General features: G+C 38.6%; 1 protein-coding gene across 4 annotated transcripts in view; it reads left to right on the top strand.

Annotated features, from left to right (window-relative positions):
- The window catches only part of RNASEH2B (ribonuclease H2 subunit B), a 43,124-nt gene that overhangs the window by 10,355 nt on the left and 13,587 nt on the right, over positions 1 to 19,182 (top strand). For 3 of the 4 annotated variants that reach the window (XM_041467079.1, XM_041467076.1, XM_041467078.1), the window contains exons 2-7: positions 621 to 692; positions 3,629 to 3,736; positions 6,003 to 6,079; positions 8,655 to 8,775; positions 15,054 to 15,118; positions 16,341 to 16,446. In XM_041467079.1, coding sequence (XP_041323013.1) covers positions 621 to 692; positions 3,629 to 3,736; positions 6,003 to 6,079; positions 8,655 to 8,775; positions 15,054 to 15,118; positions 16,341 to 16,446 — 549 coding nt within the window. The remainder of the gene's footprint in view (positions 1 to 620; positions 693 to 3,628; positions 3,737 to 6,002; positions 6,080 to 8,654; positions 8,776 to 15,053; positions 15,119 to 16,340; positions 16,447 to 19,182) is intronic. The other variant, XM_041467077.1, reaches the window with a different exon arrangement.

The raw sequence follows: 19,182 nt of genomic DNA, 5'->3' as shown, positions 1-19,182 counted from the left end.
AGCCAGAGGTGCTGCATTCTCTCTGCTTCTTTTTCTTGGGTGTGGCGGGGGGGAAAATTAAATGCAGTCTTTATATTTCAAGTTTATACATAAAAGATAAATAAGTGTGCATGTTTTTCACAGACATAATAACTAGAATAGGCTAATTCCTGCATAATCTGACTTTGTGAAAGCTTTAAAGGATAGTTTCTTCCCGTGTGTATTTTACCTTTTGGACTTTCTTAATGTCCACGTTGTGCTTGGCCTGACTAACCAAAGCATTCTCATTGTCTTTGTGACTAATCAGGGCAGCATATCAGTTCATCTTGCTTAACTGGGATGTCAAATTTAGGAGCTTTCTTGCCTGAAGGCTCTCTGGGGGGAAGTGGTTTTCAAAATCTAAATCATCCCCAGGTGCATATCTTTCCTGTGACAGATAGAGAGTGCCAGGAAGTCTGGAATCATAATTTAAGTGCCTTGATCAGGTAGGATGAATTTGGGCTGAGGCATACAATTTTTGGGCAGATGTGTGTGTGTGTTTTCAAAAAGTGTCAATCCAATTAATTCTGAATGTCTTGGTGAAGCAGATGTGAAATACTTCACAATTTACAAGTTCCTAACTTTTTCCTCTCCCCCTACAGAGGCTGCTATTGATCCCCCTAAGACACCTGACAGCGAACCCTTGTTTACAAAACTTCGCAACCCAAGCACAGGCAAGTTCTGGAACTGTGACATGAGCCTGTTAAAGTCTGGTTGATTTTCTCCACCACCAAAAGATTCATATTTCGCAAAGCTGAAATAATGATGATAGGTACAAGTCTTAAGTGCCAAAGATACTGCTGGTTATGCCAGATGGTTAATGCTGTGCAAACATTTAGGATTTCTTTTATAATTTTAATTGGTTGAATTGTTTATTCATCAGAAATACTGGCAGAACAAAAAAGGGGTGTAATTTAAGTTCTTGTTTTAAGTGCATTAGTTTTGGGGAGCTTGCAGTGTTGGGTGTTGAGTCCAAGTTTCTTTTTTTAAATCCAAATTTAAGATTCTTAGCATTCATCTTATGCTATAAAATAAATAGAGTTAGAAGAAGTGATTCAATTGTACTTACCAAGCTTTTTGGGTCTTTTAATTTTTAAATCTAATTTTCTTCTCGTGGCCCAGGTCATGGTGTCTCTTTTCTCCTTAGCAGAGGAAGAGGCACTTTGAATTCAAAATACATTAGAAAGACCAGCAAATGCATGCAGGCAATTCAATGACAACACCATGCCACCATTACATTCTTCTAGTCATATTGTTCTTCTTGTCAAGGATTTTTAATTATTCTATGATTAATTAATAATTGGAGTGTATGATGCTGCAACAGAAACTTGCAGAAAGCCTTTGTTAGGGTTAACATTCTGTTTGAAAAACATTTTTCATGCTGTTTTTTTTTCTTTGTCTGAGCTAGTTTCTTTTCCATAGATTAAATTTTATTGTTTTGGTCTGAAATTGACTGCTTGTATTTATATGTATTTACATATGTGTGTGTAACTGAGTCTTCAGATGAATTTTATTGTCACAGTATAGGAACTATATTTGTTCTTGAAAGAGGGATATTGTAAAAACTAATAGTACAGAATGTAAAATCACTTACTCGTCATGATACCTTTTCTTGATTGCTCAGATTTACAGTGGGAATATAAAGACACATCTATTTTCCACCTGTGTTATTATTTCCTGCTGTAGCATACTGTTTTTGTAGTTTGTTATGTTTTTAAAAGCATAGATGTTAATTTGTTTTTCTCTGTGTAAAAAGAGATCTGTTTACCTTGTAGGATCAGAGATCTTGGGGAAGTTTTCTGGGGAAAACCTAAAGTGCAATGATTGTCTGGGTGTGTTCCTTTAGAATTTACAGGACCTTATTTATAGGCCTGCCTAGACTTTCAGTGATGTAGCCTGTTATAAATACAAAGTCTGACAATGGAAGAACTGAGAACGCACTATTAATGTATTTTCCTTACCTTTGTGTCTAACAGATGAATTGTTGGTGCCAGATACTGTATAAGTAGGCACTGAAGGACTCAGCACACTATAGAATTGATGCTAACCACTTTATTAAATAAAAGCATGCTTCATCCTTTATATAGAAAAGCACCTTTCGTCCTGTAAAAAGAACAAAATTTCTGTCCCTTACAAAGACTGTAAAGTAGGATCAGACTGCAATTTGGAAGTACCACAAGAGCCATCAGTGAAGTTGTGAGCAAAGCTGTCCAGGTTCTCTCCCCATCCCCTCCAGTTCCTGTCTGACAGTACTGTAGGGCACCTGTGGTGACTGTCCTTTTAGCATAATGACATAAATTAAGGAGCTGTACTTAGGTAATAAGAAGGGGTTTTTTCCCAAGATTTCGTAGCTCACCACTGGATTTGGCTAGCACACTCACTGGTAGGAGTCTTAAGTTGTTCAGTCAGCACTTCTTTGAGTAGTTTGATATGGGGCTGATCAAACTGTGGTGTAGACCCTTGTTGAGGGTGCACATGGTAATGATTGAAACTTCTGCTCCCCCCTTATGACTGCTCATTGCTCCTCTCCTCCCCTACCCAAAAGAAAAATTATCAGAGTACTGAAATTATATCCTTAAGTGAGGTTAAACATCTGGTCAGCCTTTTGGATAAAGGGGAAAAAAATGCATTACCAGTCATTTTTGGGAATTCATGTGTCTGCCCATTTTTGCTGACCTCCCTCCGCACCTGGGGGTGTCTGCAGACTGAGAAAAGCAATGCTGATGTCAGCTTTCAGGGCTTACACTGAGGCTTCTCTGAGCCAGCCCATCATCTGCAAGTCACTGCAGCTTTGCAATTTATGTGCTCTGAGCAGGACAGCCCTGCTGTAGTTACTCTTGTTCCCTGAAGATGGACTGATAACCAAGATAGAAGCAATCCAGCCAACAGACTCAGCTGACCGCATTTCAGTGGCCCCTTCTGTAGCTGTGGTAACTTCCCATTTCAGATATGAAACGTGCCAGTCCTGTTTGCAATGTTTGTCACCCTTTTATTGTAACCCAAAACTAACGTTAAATGGTAGAGCTGTGTTATGGGATGACCTAAAATAAAGCTTTCCCTTTTTTTTTCCCAACTATTAAGGTTCTGATGGGCACTTGAAACCAACTTCTTCTAGCTTCCTCATTTACTTTATATGTCTACGCATACAGAGTCATCACAATCCATTTTGGTGCACAAAAAAAATAGAGTATTTCAGATTGTCCATGATAGTTTTGAGACTTTTGTTCCCCTAACCCAGAGTCTGATATCCTCAAGACAAGCATGATAGGAGAGGGAATTCTCTTGTTTTCCACCTTCCCTCTTCACTGCAGAGAAAAGCTGATTTCTTGAGTGATTTTGATTTGGGTTTGGATCAAAGGCTTTGTGTTGTAAGATGAACTATTCACACGTCTTATTTATTGATTCAAATTCAGTTTCGTTTATAGAGCTGGTAAATGAACATCTGTATATAATAGTGTTTTTTGTCTGAGCTCTCTTTGTAGTGAGTTTATGTAGACTGTGTGTATGTTTGTGTGTCTGTATGTATATAAGGCACATTCTTCAAGCATATTGGGTATTCTTTTGATTTTTCTGAAAGCTTACAAACACAAACCAGATTTCTTTTCAACAGGGGAAGCAACCCTTTACTTATTCAATAGTGGTGCACAGCAGCTGTTTGAAGTAAAAGCTTTTCACGAGGAATGCCGTTCCTGGTTTATAGGTCAGACTGTTCAACAGGGTGAGTTGGATAATGTGCCTTTCTCCCATCTTTAACTAATGTTTGTACACAGACCTTCCCTCTCTCTTCTAGTAAATTTACAGGTGTTTTTCCTTGTTGTTTGAGACATGCTGTATCATATCCCCACCTTCTGATAGACTCATTTGCCATATGGATTTAACCAGGGCTGGGGGCTTTGTCATTTCTCTTTAAAAGGTTGCCTTTGGCAGCCTCAATTAGGCTGATGTTCATTTGTCATCTCTTGAAGGGGGAAGGAGGGGTAAGTAATTCAATTGTGTTTAAACTGAAGTGCCATAAAATAGTTAGCTTTCCTTGTCAATCACACCAGCAAGTCCTCTGAGTAAGCTAATATGTGTTATCCTATGGGAAAGAAAAGAAAGGGCTGGAAGGCCTTAGCTAGCCAAGCAAAGTGTTGTGTTAGAGCTCCGAGCACTGGAATGTATGGTCTTGTGTTCTTTAAATTGCCTCTGTAGTCCCCAGCCTAAGTGCTGGGTTCTCAGGAGAGGTCTGAAGCTGCTATTTCAGTGTTATCTCTGAAAGGAGCTGGTCTGCACTATCCTGGACATTCTCTGATCCTGCTCACCTTTCTGAAAATGAGGAGGAAGCTTGTGTAACTTGCTTGTGATGGCTTTCACAACCCATTTTCACTAAGGATGTTATTGTAGCAGTGTTTCTCTGCCAGCATGTCCACAGACCAGCATGTCCATAAGTATTAATTCAGATTAAGGTATATTTGTTTTATTCCTTTTCATTAGAGAAAAGTCCATTTATAGTAATAAATAAAAGCAACCCTTCCAGACATATGCCTTCTTTAACAGTAATATCCCAAAGTGTGTGCTAACTTTTAAACATCCTCTGCAGGCACATAAAGCGGTGCAAGCAGTATGTCTCTGAGCTTTTCCTTGCTCTGTCTTGGGGGTGAGCCAACAGACTGGGTCTGCTCCCTGCTCCCAATTATGTCCACATTGTATTTTCTCTCTCCCTTTCTAACCTTTATTTTGGCCCTTGGGAAACAGTTGCCTTAAGAAATCATGCCCTCAGTTTTCTTTAAAAAATACAGTGGAAAAATTGTTCCTGAATGTTAGGGCTGCTGTATCTCTGAAAGGGTCAGGAGAAGAACAACACAACAAAATCTGTGTGTTTGCAGTTAAAACAAATTATCTGGTTATCTGCAGAGAAGGGCAGAGGTCTTTATACACCTCTAGTGAGTCCGAATTTTTAAAACAAGCAAAAGTAACTCTTCCTGGAGGTTGGGTGAAAAGCATTTAAATGAAAGCTTTTAGAAAGTGGCTAGTGGGTCTTTTTTCTTCCAATTTCAATATCAAAGCTCTCGTGTTTGTAAGTAGTCCTGATGTTTGCTTTGCCTCACACTGAGCATCATGCTGGTAATACACATGGTAGGTTGGATATCAGCTTTGCCCAAAACATATTCTTCCCACATGATCTTTTGTTAGTTTTAGGGCCATCATAATAGGATTTCCTTTTCTTTAATTATCTTAATCATGTGCTTTAAAACAAAAAAAAATTACATTTATTTGCTTTTGGTTTGCTAATTACTGTCAAATTGTCATCAATTATTTGGTCTCATTAGTGAATTTCCTTGATGTTACATTGTTTCCAATTATCTGCAGTTGTACAAAAGGCCTGACTAAGCCATTGTCCTGCAATGAGCTCCAGATGGGCAGAGGTGTCTGTTTCAATGGGAGACCAAGTCCTTCCTTTGTGTGTAACCTCAAATGTAACACACTGAGCCATGTATTCTGATCTAAGTTTATTTTGTTCCATTAGGAGACTGCATCAGATTCTCCCTTTACAGATGAAGGCAGCTCTCACTTAACTAGTCCTTGAAATTCTTTCTTGTCCTGCCTGTCTCTTCTGCCAGTGCAGTGTTGCCTTGCCTGGTGTTAGAGGTGGGGTGTTGCTGAATATCTCTGGTATACCAATCCAATTTCTGTTGCCCCCAAATCTGCCAATAGAGGGCAGCTTCAATTTTGCTGGTTTTAATACAGTCCAGAAAAAAGGCAAAACTCAGAGTACATGAAGCAGAAGTCCTGAAGTGGTGTTTGTGCTTTGGTTTGGTAGGGTAGAGAATTGAGTTATCTCTGTATTTTTAATATGAAATTATAAATACTATTTTTCTGTTTTGTTTTATTAAAATATTGGGATACTTGCTAAAAAAAAAGTTGTTCACACTCCTAAAAAACATCCTAAAGCCCCAAAAAGGCAATATATTGTGGAAGCTTACTTTTGCATGTCTGTCACCTAGATGGGCGCCTGCTGTTTGTTACACCAATGGACCCCTTATTTCTGATACTTTACTACCTCATAAAGGCAGACAAAGAGGTAAGCCTGCTTTATTTTTTTCTCTGGAATTCTCAGGAGAAAACATTATTTCTGACTTCAGTTCTGCAGAAGTTATGTTAATTTTACAAAGAGTGACTTCCATAATAAAGGAAATTTAATTTGCTTTTAAAGCAGTATTATCTTAATACCTAGAAGTATTTTTTTCCATCAGGTTTTTTGGTTGGTAAAGTATGTTACAAGAGAGCTTTCAATCTCAACATGCACTAATCAGCTTCTTTTTTAAGAGAAGAGAATCTCTTTTGTCTTTTTGTGAGAGCCTGTCCCAGAACTATTGAATTTAAAATGCTGACATGTCATCAGATCAAAACAAACTAGTGCCCTTTCTGAGGCATCAGTAAAATCGTTATTTTGGGAAAGAAGGGGAAAAGAAAGAAAAATTTGGATGCTATGGAGGAGGAAGGAGGAACATTTCTGTGGCAGTTTGAATTTGAAAGGAAACAACAACATTTGTAGAGATGCTATATCATAGAACAGCAGTGGGCTGATTGAGTATCCAAAAGTTGGGTAATTAAAAAATGGCTTCGTTGATTTATTGTGAGTGTAGCAAAACCTCACTTAAATTTCTGAAATATATCAAAAGTCTTAGGCAAATTTTCTGATTTTTTTTCATAAGCAACCTGTGAAAAAAGGGGCACAAAATAAAACCAAAATGTTGATTTTTTTTGTTGTTGTTTTTTTTGCTTGTTTGTTTGGTTTTGTGGGGACAATGCACTTTATGCATCCTAAGAGTTTTTGCCCTAAAAGAATTTCTACAAGGTTGCTTGCTATTTTCTGCTTTAGATTGCAAGTGGAGAATGCAGGAGAACAAATGATTTATGGTGAAGATATAAAGTCTTCCTATACCTTTGTAATAGTAACTTACTGTTCTGTAGTGATGTTTTAATTATTTAAGGTATAGGGTGTGCAGTTGTATTCTGTATTTGGGTGGTCAGGATTGTCCACCAGAAGAAGTCATTCCACGAGTAGTTCAGCTTGTTCTCTGGGCTCTGCACTCTGAATTCATCATTCCTTTGAAAGCTTTATGCCAAACTTAAATTAGGGAAGTAGTAAATTTCCTCTCTATATGTGGGGTGGTGTTGAGGTAGCCTGACTAAAGGACAGCTACTGCTGCTGTTTCTGTGCATGGGAAGAGTCCTGTGCTGCCCTTCACTTTTTCAGTACATTGTTTTCTAGGTTTTCTGGTTTTCTAGGCCAGGCATGATGCCAGATAAATGCATAGAGCTGTTGTGGGTCCTAAAAAAGGGTAAATGCTTTCATGCAGCACCTTGCCTAAGTTAGTGTATTCTACAGTCTTGTGGCAAGGTTAGCCTGAATGCAGCACAGTCACTTCCAGCTTGGAAATGGGTATCAGTGGAAATCACAGAATCATCCTTTGCGCTGTCCTTTGATTTTGACAGTGTAATGAAGGATTGCTTGGTGTCTCTGAGCAGAGCCATCTCCTATGCAGCACCTTTCTTGGCTTAGGCTCTGTGCCCATGCATGATGTAAATGCAGCTGTCTTGCTTTGGGACACAAGCAGGTCAGTTATCTATAAGAAAGAGCTTATTGCAGTTTTATTTTTGTGTCTCCTAAATTCTTTTTGCCATGGTTATTGTGCCTTTTCCCTTTTAAGGAGAAAAAAATCCTCTAAATACTTTCTTGGTTCTGCTTTTTGTGCATTTGTTTGGGATTATTTTCTTTGTTTTTATTGTTTCTTGTTTTGTTTTATTTTATTGTTTTTAACAATAGATGGTTACTTTTATTAAGCCTCTGAGTGTCTGGCAAGAGAATTAATTAATAATGAAAGCAGTGTACCCCAAGTGGGTTTTTTCATGCTGACCAGTATAATGAGTTCAGCCTTGGCTGCAGAGACCATGCACTCTGTAAGCATGAGAAGTTCACAGTCTTTGTACTGATGCACTAAAGGATCTTTCCAAGGGGAAGGCTGCCAGTTGTGCCAAACCGTGCTGAATGATTATGCATTGTTTGGCAATGGCAAAATTTGTTTGATGGTTCTGTCATGTGTGGGGCTATTTAAGTTGTGCCAAAATCACTTTATATCCCTACTCTGGCCAAACTGGAATTGACTTTGCAGAGGTGAAAGGTTAATACTGTGTTCCAGAAGCTGCCCTGCTCCTTTGAGATTTATCTTTGTGGAAGGAAAAGCAAAATGTGAATGGAAGTTATGACACTGGGTTTAATCCAACAGGTTTTGGTCTAAAACACTATTGGCACACACTGACTACTGTGTCTTATGTCATCTTCCAAAAAATCCTGCTGTACTTCACATTAGTTTCTCCCTGTGTTGTTTTAAATTTGGCCTTTTAAGTGCAGTGTTTGAAGAGTTCAGCGTTTTGCAGGTATTTACTGGTCTGAAATAAATATTTATAGCTTGCTTTGTAATCAGTTTCTGAATGTGTCATGTGGTACCATTCAAAATACGATCTTCTTTAAATCCTTTATTTTAAAGCTATGGCCATTGCATGCATATATATTTATATACATATGTGTAGTGTGTATATATGTGTCTTAACATTTTAGTAATGCTTTTATAATCCCTTTGATGTATTTTCAGCAGCAAGGAAAGTTCCAGCCACTTGATCAAGTTGTGCTAGACTCAGAATACCCTAGCTGCCCATTGCTGCTGAAGTGTGCAGATGTTAAACAGTACATACAGCACGTAACAGAAGAAAAAGGTGAAAAAAAGGGGTGGGGCGCGAGGGAGGACCAAAAAAAAGACTCAATTTCTTAGTATCACCTCATTATAAGATAGATTTAAATATTGTTTTTTGCTTTACCAAACAACCGACAGCTGTACTTTGAAAACAGAAGCTTAGGCTTAGAGCTTGTCATTGCAGTCTTGTGAATAGAAATATGTGAATCTCAGATTATCTGCTGCAACTCTGAAAATCTCATGCAGTCTTGTTGCTAGGTGTCACACAAATGATAAATTCTTTATTTAGTGTAGGATGGTCTGGCACGGAAGTGGTCCATTTTACTTTTTTTCATCCTTTGTCACAAACCATTGAAAAGTAAGTAGAAAAAAGCTGGAGAAGAATGAATATGTTGCTGAAAAAGGAGAACACAAATTTTTTGGCTTTGCATAATTTAGTGTTTTGGGTTTAAGCTTAAAGACTTAATTGTTTTAAAATGCAAAAAATTGTTTGGGATGCATAAGTATATGAGAGAGAAAACTCAAATGGAAAAAGTTAGCAAGCTATCAATTCTGTACATAATTTCCTCAACCTTTGCACAGAATTCCCTTTGGTGTGGGGGCTTCCATTTTATTTGAGGACAATATATGCTTTCTAGGGAAGAGACAGGAGCGTGACATTATTTTTGCAGGTTTGCAGATTTGCAAAACATGCAAGACCTTGGTTTTTATTTTCAGTCCTTTAAATAGCATTATACTTAGGCTTGCTAACTCCCTGATAGGGAATGGAGATTTCCCTACATGCACATGGGGATCTACAGGAGAACATACTGGAGCAGAACTAGTAAGCTGTCTGATTCTTATGCACTAGAGCTCTTCCAGCGAGTTGAGGTTAAAGGTAAAAGATAGATTGAAAACTACAAACATTAAGAATTTGCTTTCACAAAGCAAGCTGACCCTTATAATTGAGATATATATATAAGAAATATTTTGATAATCTACAGATAATTGGAAAGTGGCTAAGGAAAGGTGTTGAAAAAGTAAGTCTGCTAAGTAAAAGACTAGACCTCCTTCTAGCTGTATAGAACATAAGGTGTTTGTGAGGGGTGGGAGCTGTAAGTTAATTTAGGTGAACAAGTGTAAGTATTTTGGGCTTGATATGGTGCATATGCAGTAGAATAGGGAAATTGCATTTGTACTTCAGGGCAGGACATGTTTCTGTAGGAAATGCTCACTTTCACAAGGGAGCAGAAAATCTAGATAGGAAGGCTGTTGTGACATTCTGTTTGGGACTGGGGTTGTTGGAATTATGTGGTTCCATAAACACATAATTGTGGAGTAATATTACTATTCCTCCTGCATTTCCAAAAGAACCTGCGGAAACATCTAGTTACATTTTGTATCATTTGGACCAAACAATATTTTTCTTTGGGTGAGTTCTGACTTTTGAGAAGGCTTCTTTAGGACAGGTGCATCTGAAATGCAAAACCACTTTTGCTTTCTCATGAAGTGACAAGTATTTCCATTAAAAAGTATTTTTAAGCTTTCAGGCAATTGCTGTGCCCTACAACTTTTTTAACATGGAGTAAGTAGCCAGGGTGAGAGAAGAGCTGTTGAACTTCTGTGTACAGAATGACACAATCATCAAGGTTGGATGAAACCTTCGAGATGGTCTAGTCCAAGTGTCAGCCTAGCGCTACCATAATCACTCCTAAACTGTATTTCCAAGTGCCACATCCAGACTCCTCTTGAACACTTCCAGAGACTGTGATTCCACCACTGACCTGGCCACTTTATTCCAAGGCCTGACCACCCTTTCAGTGAAAAAAATTCTTCTAATACCTGATGTGAACATCTCCTGGTGCAATTTAAGGCCGTTTCCTTTTATCCTTTCTCTTGAGACATGGCAGAAGAGACCGACCCCCACTTCAATGCAACTCTTTTCTGTTTCTGTTTGGTGTAGAGAGCAGTAAGGTCCCCCCTGAGCCTCATTGAGAGTAAACACCCCCCAGCACCTTCAACTGCTCCTCCTCAGACTTGTGCTCCAGAGCCTTTACCAGCTCCGTTGCCCCTCTCTGGACACACTCCAGCACCCCAATGTCCTTCTTGTAGTGAAGGGCCCAGAACTGGAGGTGTGACCTCATCAGTGCTGATGGAGACAGTCACTGTCCTGATCCTGCTGGCCACACAATACCTGATAACAGGCCAGGATGCCATTGGCCTTCTTGGCCATCAGGGCACACTCTGGCTCATGTTCAGCCACTGTTGACCAGCACCTCCAGATCCCTTTCTACTGAGCAGCTCTCCAGCCAGTCTGCCCCCAGCCTGTAGTGCTGCAGAGGTTTGTTGTTTGTTGACCCAAGTGTAGGACCTGGCATTTGTCCATGTTGAGCCTCATGCTGTTGGGTCTCGGCTCATCAATCCAAGCTTTCCAGATCCCTCTGCAGAGCCTTCCTACCCTGCAGCAGATCAACACTCCTGCCCAACTTGCTGCTTCTCTGAACTGATTGAGGGTGCACTCAATCCCCCCATACACATCATTGATAAAGGTATTAGATAAATAATTGGCCCTGGGGTCTCTAGTGGCTGGCTGCCAGCTGGATGTGACACATTCTCTGGGCCTGGCCATCCAGACTGGTTTTTATCCAGTGTACAGTGTACCTGTCCAAGCCATGAGCCAGCTTCAGCCAGGACAGTGCTGGGAGAGACAGTGTCAAATGCTTTCCAGAAGTCTAGATAGACAGCATCCACAGCCTTTCCCTCATCCACTAAGGAGATCACATTATCATAATGGAGGTCAGGTTGGTCACCCATCTGAGAAAGTGAAAAATGGAGCCACATCCTTTTGGCTGTCATACTTGAGTCGGCATAGGAACTTAGGACAAGGTCTGGATTGTTTTTTTGAAGAGACACTTCCTCCAAACAACAGTACAGCCTTTGGGCAGTATTTATGTTCCCAAAACATGACTTTTTTTAAAAGTATCTGCTATATACAAGATCTTGTGTCTTGGTCTAACTTCTGTATCCATTCTGATGCTGTATTTGCAATTGTTATCCATCTGGGAGCGTTCTCCCGTAAACTGTATTCTGTTAGACAGTAGTGAAGATGCTTCACTGCTTGGTTTTTTTCCATTTTATGTAATGCATTATGTATACCTATAAGTTTGTGTCATTTTGCCGACAAATGCTGTTAAAGGTGTGCTCACTTCCTGGGTTTTGTTTTGAAATGTGAGGTCATCAATGCTTTTGTCATAAAAGCTGTACACACACATCAGCTTTATGTGATGTTCTTGGATTTTCCCAGGCATGTACCTGCATGTACATGCTACTTCTTTTCTTGTTCAAGTTTGGATTGGGTTACAGTGGGGCTTGTTCTTAGGATTTCTTTCTTTTTATAGAACACCAAGAGTACCGTTATGCAACAAACCCATTGGCACTTGCTTGCCTGTCATGCACACATCACCTTTCTGTTTAATCCACTTCTATGTGTTTCATATTCTCATGTCTTTTATTGCTTGTAAAAAATACCAGCATTATGACTTCAGGTACTCACTCTTTTCTGGCTCTTAAGACCTGTTGTCCACTTTGTAGCCTTTCTCGTTTTAGGAGTAGAGCATTAGGGCAAGAAATACCAGTTGCGTTAAGGCTTCAGCAGCTCTGTTCTGCTTGACAGAACTTAACAGCATAATTATTTCACTCTTCATTTAGTCTTAAGACTTTTAACATCTGTCTCAGAAATTCTTACCCCAGAGCACTCCCAGTTTACACTTACTGAATTAGCAGAGAACCCACCTTCTCTGGCCTCTTTCTTGAAGGGCACTGAAAATTCATTTAGTTGAATTAAATTCTGAATTACCTGCTTTACTAGTTGTGGAAAGGGTGTGTTACAGCTCACTAAGTCTGGGTGAGGCAGGTTGTTTGCTATTAAATTCTGACATTGGATTGAATGTACAGTAAAGAAGGTTTAAGAAAGGGTTATGAATTCCAGTTCTAGAGTGTTACTCTTTGTTTCATTTTGCAAGGCAAAAGCTGCACTGTGATCTTGTCTGATGTGATTAACATGAAGAGCCAAAAAAACTTACCTGATTAGAAGAACTAAATAATATTGCCAAGCTTGTATTCCCAGGAGGTAGGAAAAAAGGGGCCCTATAAGTTTCAGAGTTATGGAAAACACTGAGAAAATGGATTTTAAAATGTGCTTTAGGCAGTTTGCTCAACAATACATCAGGGAAACTTCCAAGTCTACATAGCGATTACCCGATCACTGAACATATTATTTAATTGTAGAACCACTTATATTCCATCTGTATTTCTCAAACCCAATCTTTCCAGATGTCTCAGACCGGTTTTATAGGCACCAGACACATTAGGGAACAAAAGGCTTTCCAATATATACTCATATTATCAAATGTAGTCACTAACTCTCACCAATATCAAATGTGCATCACATGTTAAATCCACGTTCCAATATTGAATCCTTTTGTCAGCAGTTTGTGACTTTCATAACTCACTTTAAGTCTTCAGAGGTCAGGAATATTGTCAGTTTCTAGGGTTTAATAGTCAAAACTGTCAAGCACACAAAATATTTTCAAACAAAGTGATCTCTGAAGGGTTCAGTGTAATTATTTTTCACATGTTTTAATGAAAATGGCTTCACAGTTCTACATTTCCTTTCCCTGAGTCACTCTGAATCATGCTGTTGTGGGGGAGTCTGCCTGGGAATCCAGACTAGAATTACTTTTCAGCATGGATTGGGGGATGGTGCCCAGAGGATGTCCCTTCCCCCAACTTTCTTAGATAAGAGAGGAATCCATGAATTGTACTTACTGTGCTTGAACCCAAACCATGTTAGCCCTTTAAGAAGCAGGTTCAAGTATCCAGAGAGTTTCTCCATTTTCTGCTTCTTTTCTTTCAGAGACATTTAGAAGCCTCCAAGTTCTAAAGCCTGCAGCCAACAATGTCACAGCTAATTGTTTTACCTGCACCTCATCATTAAGCAAAGTGTACATTAGTGTTTTTTTTTTTCATTTTTGCTCTGAGGAATTTTTGTATTTTGCTATTATACAACTATTGAGACAGATTTAAACTTTTATCTTGCTAACAGCTTTCCTTGGCTTCTCCATACCCCCTGCCATGCATACAGAAAGAGCACATAATAGTTCACTGTTTGTGTGCAATTTGGAAGAGCCAAGATAAACCCCAAAGAAGGAAGTGCTGAAGGAATCATAAATAATATGTTTTTGTTTGCCAGGGGAGAAGGAAAATCCATGAAATGAGTGTTGGAATATGACACTGTATCAGTAAATGACATGAAACAGATGTAGGTATTTATGGGAATGGTATACAGGAGATCAAAACTTATTGAAATACCTGTTAAAGAAAAGGACTGAAGCAGCAGGCTCCAAAATCTCCTGTGAAATCTTATTAGGCATCTGATTCCATTTCCCAAATCTAGCTTTCTGTGAGTTAATAGTGAATTTTTATACTGAAATTTCCCTGAGCCTTTGTAATTTTCTCTTTTGCCTGGATGTTTTGAACTCATGTATCTCTAGATCACATGTGAATAGCAAGTGCTCATGATGCCCTCGTTATTGCAGGGGAAGCACTCTCCAGAATTCTTATATCATCAAGTTAATTTGTGTTGCTCCATAAATCATGAGTGAATCATGTACTTCCTCCCACAAGGAGTGAGTTTCACTATTTTGGATTCTGTATTTTCTTTTAACATTATATTGAATTATGTAAAAGGGTGATAGAAGTAAAAATTCTGCTTTAGTCACTCTGACATGAGAGAGAACTGATAGGGAAAGGGTTTATTGAAGAGGTGGATAGTTTAGCTTCAGTAACCAACTCTTTGTCCTGGTCCCTTACTAGTTGCTGGAATTCAGTACAGAAAGATTTAAGATAATCTGTTGTTTAAAAAAAAAAAATCGTGGAACCAACATTTTGTGTTAAAAGATAGGTAGTTAAAATCACCAGTCTGGTGACACATGACAGTGAAGGTGAAGTGAAACTACAAGGGCTTGAGAAGAGTCTTAATGAATAAGAGAACCCAAGATTACACATAAATAAATCTGTGCTTTGCTGGATTAGGTCCTAATTAAAGAACTGTCAGATTGTCCAGACTTGTTCATATCAGCGGAGTCTGGGTTTTTTTTTTTTTGCTTCCAATATTTTTTTAAACTTATTGCCCTGATATCAATCATGTGCAAGATGCAAATTAACTTTTATATTCTATCTACAAGTGAAAAGATTTTAAAGATATTGAAAATGCAATCCCAACCAGACATGACTTTTTTACCCTTGCTTGTTTTTCCTCAGAGATTGGCAGTCAGAAATTCCACAAATACAGTGAAGAGAAGACACTGAAGTGGTTAAAGAAAAAGGTATTTTCTTTCCCTTTTGCTTTAAAAATTGCTATGTGTTCAAAACGGAAATGCTTTTTAGCTTGTCCATATTTGCATTGGAGCCATGTGCTGTGCCTCAGTTCAAGGTACGTGTCCTGTCCAAGAAGGACAGACATCACAGTAAAGTTGCTCCACTTGGGAATGTGATCAGGTGTTAGAGATATTAACAAGCTTATTGCATTTCTCTTCTTGATGGGACTGGCCATGAAAGGGGCATATATGGGGTGTGGGTAGGAAGAAGAAGCTGTCAGGTTATTGCTTTAGGCTTTGCATAATGTGAGGGGCTTGCTTTTGCTTTGTCCCTTTCATAGGTGGGCTAGAGGAGAGTTTTGATTGTTACAGTTTCTAAATTCTGCTGTGCTTTGAAGATGGACAGAACTGCCTTGGTTTTGTGCTACCAGTGTGTTTCCTGAAGTTTTGGCAGAGTTCACTCAGAACGGTCCTGGTTTGGTTGCTATTATCCTGATCCAGTCATGCTGTTCAAGAGGCCTGTAGAGTTTACTAGAAATAAACTAGTGTTACAACTAAGCCTGATGGGGTCTTTGTTTTGGTATAAAGAAGGTGAATTTCATTTTACTCATGTGCATGTGCCCTTAACATGATGCTGCTCTGTACAAAAGAGGGTGTGCATCCCATGATGAGGAGGCGTTGTCATTTAAATTAATCAATACAAGCACAAAATCTGGTCCACTTTCTGAAGTTATGAGGCATGGGAATGAATATGTATTTTGCAATGATTACCTGAATATTTACAAGTGAACAGGTACCTATTTGTGTTGTTGAAAATACCTTCATCTGGCAGTTCTATCTCTGTTGGATCCAGCACATCAGTGCCCTGTAAAGTCTTTAATCTTTGATTTCCACCAGGACTGCCTTTGCCATCCTGCTGAGCTCAGGAGTGTTCTCTGAGCAGGTGCATTTCTCACCTGTATAATCATAGCTATTGAGTCTGAGTAGCTCAGCTCATCTTAGGGTGCTGCAGAAGTGGTGCTGTGTTGCCAAGGCAACATGTTCAAAGCCATGCTAGTTTCTTTGGGTTTTCTGAGCTCATCTGCTAGTCATTACAAATGTATATTAAATTTCACCACAGTCCATAACTTGAGTGTTTTATATGCTTGAAACAAAATTACAAGAGCTTTGTCACTGCATTAACGTGCATAACAATATTGATACAGGCATTTCATTCTTTGGTTTTCTGTAGGTTAATCAAACAGTGAAAGCACTTAAAAGCAACAATATATCAGTAGGTGAAAGGGTGCTTGCAAGTGCATGTATCAACAGTAAACAGATCACAGATGCTCAGGAAGGTAAGAAAACTAAACATGGTAATGAATTCCAATTTTGTGAAGTCACATAACTAGAGATAAAACACGTGATTAGAAACTAAAATATATTGAATTTGGCCTTTGCAGTAAATTTGTACCCTGTACAGAAAATTCCCTATAAGTTGTGACTCTGTGCCTTGGCTTTTTCAAGTTCTTTGCTATCATCATCAGATGACATTGTAATTAACAATTACAATGGTGTCAGCTGCGGTTCTCTTAGCTCCTCCACAGTTCAAGGAGGAAACATCTTGCTCAGTGAAATATTTGCTGCAGTGCTTTTTTGAACTGAGACTGTGTTAAAGAATGGGACACATATTTATAATGTATGTGAGTTCCCATCCAGTATGTGTGTCTGTATTAGAACGTGCTTCTTTTCATTATTACTGTTACTAGGATGCATGGAATATTAGCATTCATAGAATTCTTCAAAATGGCAAAGGGATCTTAGGAAGTCATGGTCACAGAGAAAAGGCTCCTGGTCCAAACATTACTTTATGTGACAAATGTGTGAGTTGGATGATTTTTGTGGGTGCACTGGCATTTTACCATCCTCAACACTGCAAATACACAAATGTGTGATTATGAAGGGCAAAATTTTGATAATAGGTGTATTAAATTGTAACAATCCTGTTACCAAAATGTCTGGTGGGATCCCATTTGCTTCTATTTACCATTTTTCTGGGGAGGGCAATGTCCTGGCTGTTACTGACACGAAATTCTGTAGGGAAACCTGAAAATGGACTCAGAATAAAATCTTTGAATGTTAATGGAAATTAAGAACAGTTTAGAGCAAGATGAACCAAAGCAAATTGTTTCTTATTACAAAGACATTCAGAAGTCTTCATGTTGTTGAAAATTAAGGAGAAATATAGCAGCTTGCTGACAAAGTGGAAAATGAGCTACCAAGTCATGATATCAAAAGAAACAACATAAATGAGATTTATGAGGCAAATAGACAATTTTATAGAACAGAGATTGTAATATATGGTTTTTAAAAAGAGACTAAGTTGCAAAAGTTGTGATGGTAGCTTTTAATCTTTTTCCCAACCCCTACTTTTTTAAAGAAAGGGGAAAGTGTCCTGGCAACAACCATCTTAATTTATGCTTAAATACTTTTTCTCTGAAATTTATAATTAAATATTTCATCTGCAGTGGTTTTTTCCCGCCTTGCTCTTTATTTGTGGTGACATGATTATAATAGTCTTTTTAAAATCCTTGGTTTTTCATACTTGAGAGAGCAGCATTGAAATTGGGAATGCTGGGGTTTAAAGGAGGTGAGTTTTGGAGGTAGTCCCACTGTGTGTGGCAAGGTGAATGACAGGAGGTCAAATGGACATTATTCAACACTTATTCCTAGTAAGACACATTTTCTTGTCTGATTTTCACTCCTGTGACAGTGCAATTTATTTCTGTAGACAATTGTTTTCATAGGGCTATTATGAAATTTCAGCACCTTAAAAATAGATGAGGTGTATGTAGTTAGCATCTACAGATGTTGTAGGGCAAAAATGGGGAGGATATAATGAGAGCAAATAGGGAAGTGGGGGAGGTTTATCATATGGGACTTGAATATTTCGTTCAGAAGACAAAGAAGGGAGGTGTGCAAGTATTCCTGATGTTTGATGAAAGATAGGCTGGCTTATGAACACAGACCCCATAGGAGGCAAATAGTGGTATTTTTAAATTGGTAAAGGAAGTCAGTGAAGATTGCTTCAAGTCAGAAATGCAAAGGGAATGGGTTTAGTATGTAGTATGAAATAACTACAATTGGTTTGGACTCACCATTCAGTGTCATAATGCAAAGATTGGAACCATTTTTCTTAAGCAAGAAATTGGACATATTAAGTGCTGAGGTGAAATTGTATTGGGTTGGAATTATTTCTTGTTCTCTCCTGACCCTAAAGTAGGCTTAGAGAGTGAAAAATCTTTGATGAACTTATGCAGTGAAGGAAGGAGAAGTGCAGATAGGTGATAGTAAGAATTTATTGTCAGTACAGTTGAAATGCATATGGTACTGTCAGTTTGTTAATGCTTTCTCCTTCAATGCCAGTTTGCATTGGGCTGTTCAGGTTAAAAAAAAAAAGAAAACAGGAAAAAAAAGATAAATTCATCTCTGGCACTGAAGTGATAGCTCTTTGCCTCCTTGAGATTGGTATGCCATGTGCTTCTGAACTCTCTAAGTGTGGAGGCATATGAGCAGATAAACTGGCCTGTTGGAGTTGGAATTCAGAGGGGAGATTTTAACTTAATATCTGTCTGGCAAATGCTTCCTGTACATGGGTGCAGTTTCTCCCTAGCAGCCTCAACAACAGCAAGTTTAAAAAGTCCAGCCCACGATCAGTCAGTGCTTGTGTAGAACGTGACCGGAAAAAATCTGGTTTAGGACTTTGTGTTATAAAAGGGTCACTTTTTTTTCCCCAGTCTCTCAGAAGAACATTTATAGCAGGAGTGCCCTGTACTGAAAACAGCTTCTAGTAGTTCATATTTCCACAGATAATTATCCTGTCTTGCCAGTGATGTTTAGATAGGCCTTGGCATTTTCTATAAAGTACTGAAAATTAAGTACAAGACTTTGAAATAGACTCATTGTCTCATCTAATTGTTTTCAGTTGAAGCCAGAAAATGTTCTTTAGTACTGAAGCCCTTGCCAAATAATTGTAAGATCCAGATGCTTTAAAATTAATGATTGCATGTTCTGTTGAGTCAGCTTTTTACTTT

This window comes from Pyrgilauda ruficollis, unplaced genomic scaffold (assembly GCF_017590135.1).
Source record: "Pyrgilauda ruficollis isolate IOZ18807 unplaced genomic scaffold, ASM1759013v1 scaffold20, whole genome shotgun sequence".
Lineage (NCBI taxonomy): Eukaryota > Metazoa > Chordata > Aves > Passeriformes > Passeridae > Pyrgilauda > Pyrgilauda ruficollis.
Note: the sequence above shows the minus strand (reverse complement) of the source record. Positions and strands in the feature narration are given on the sequence as shown.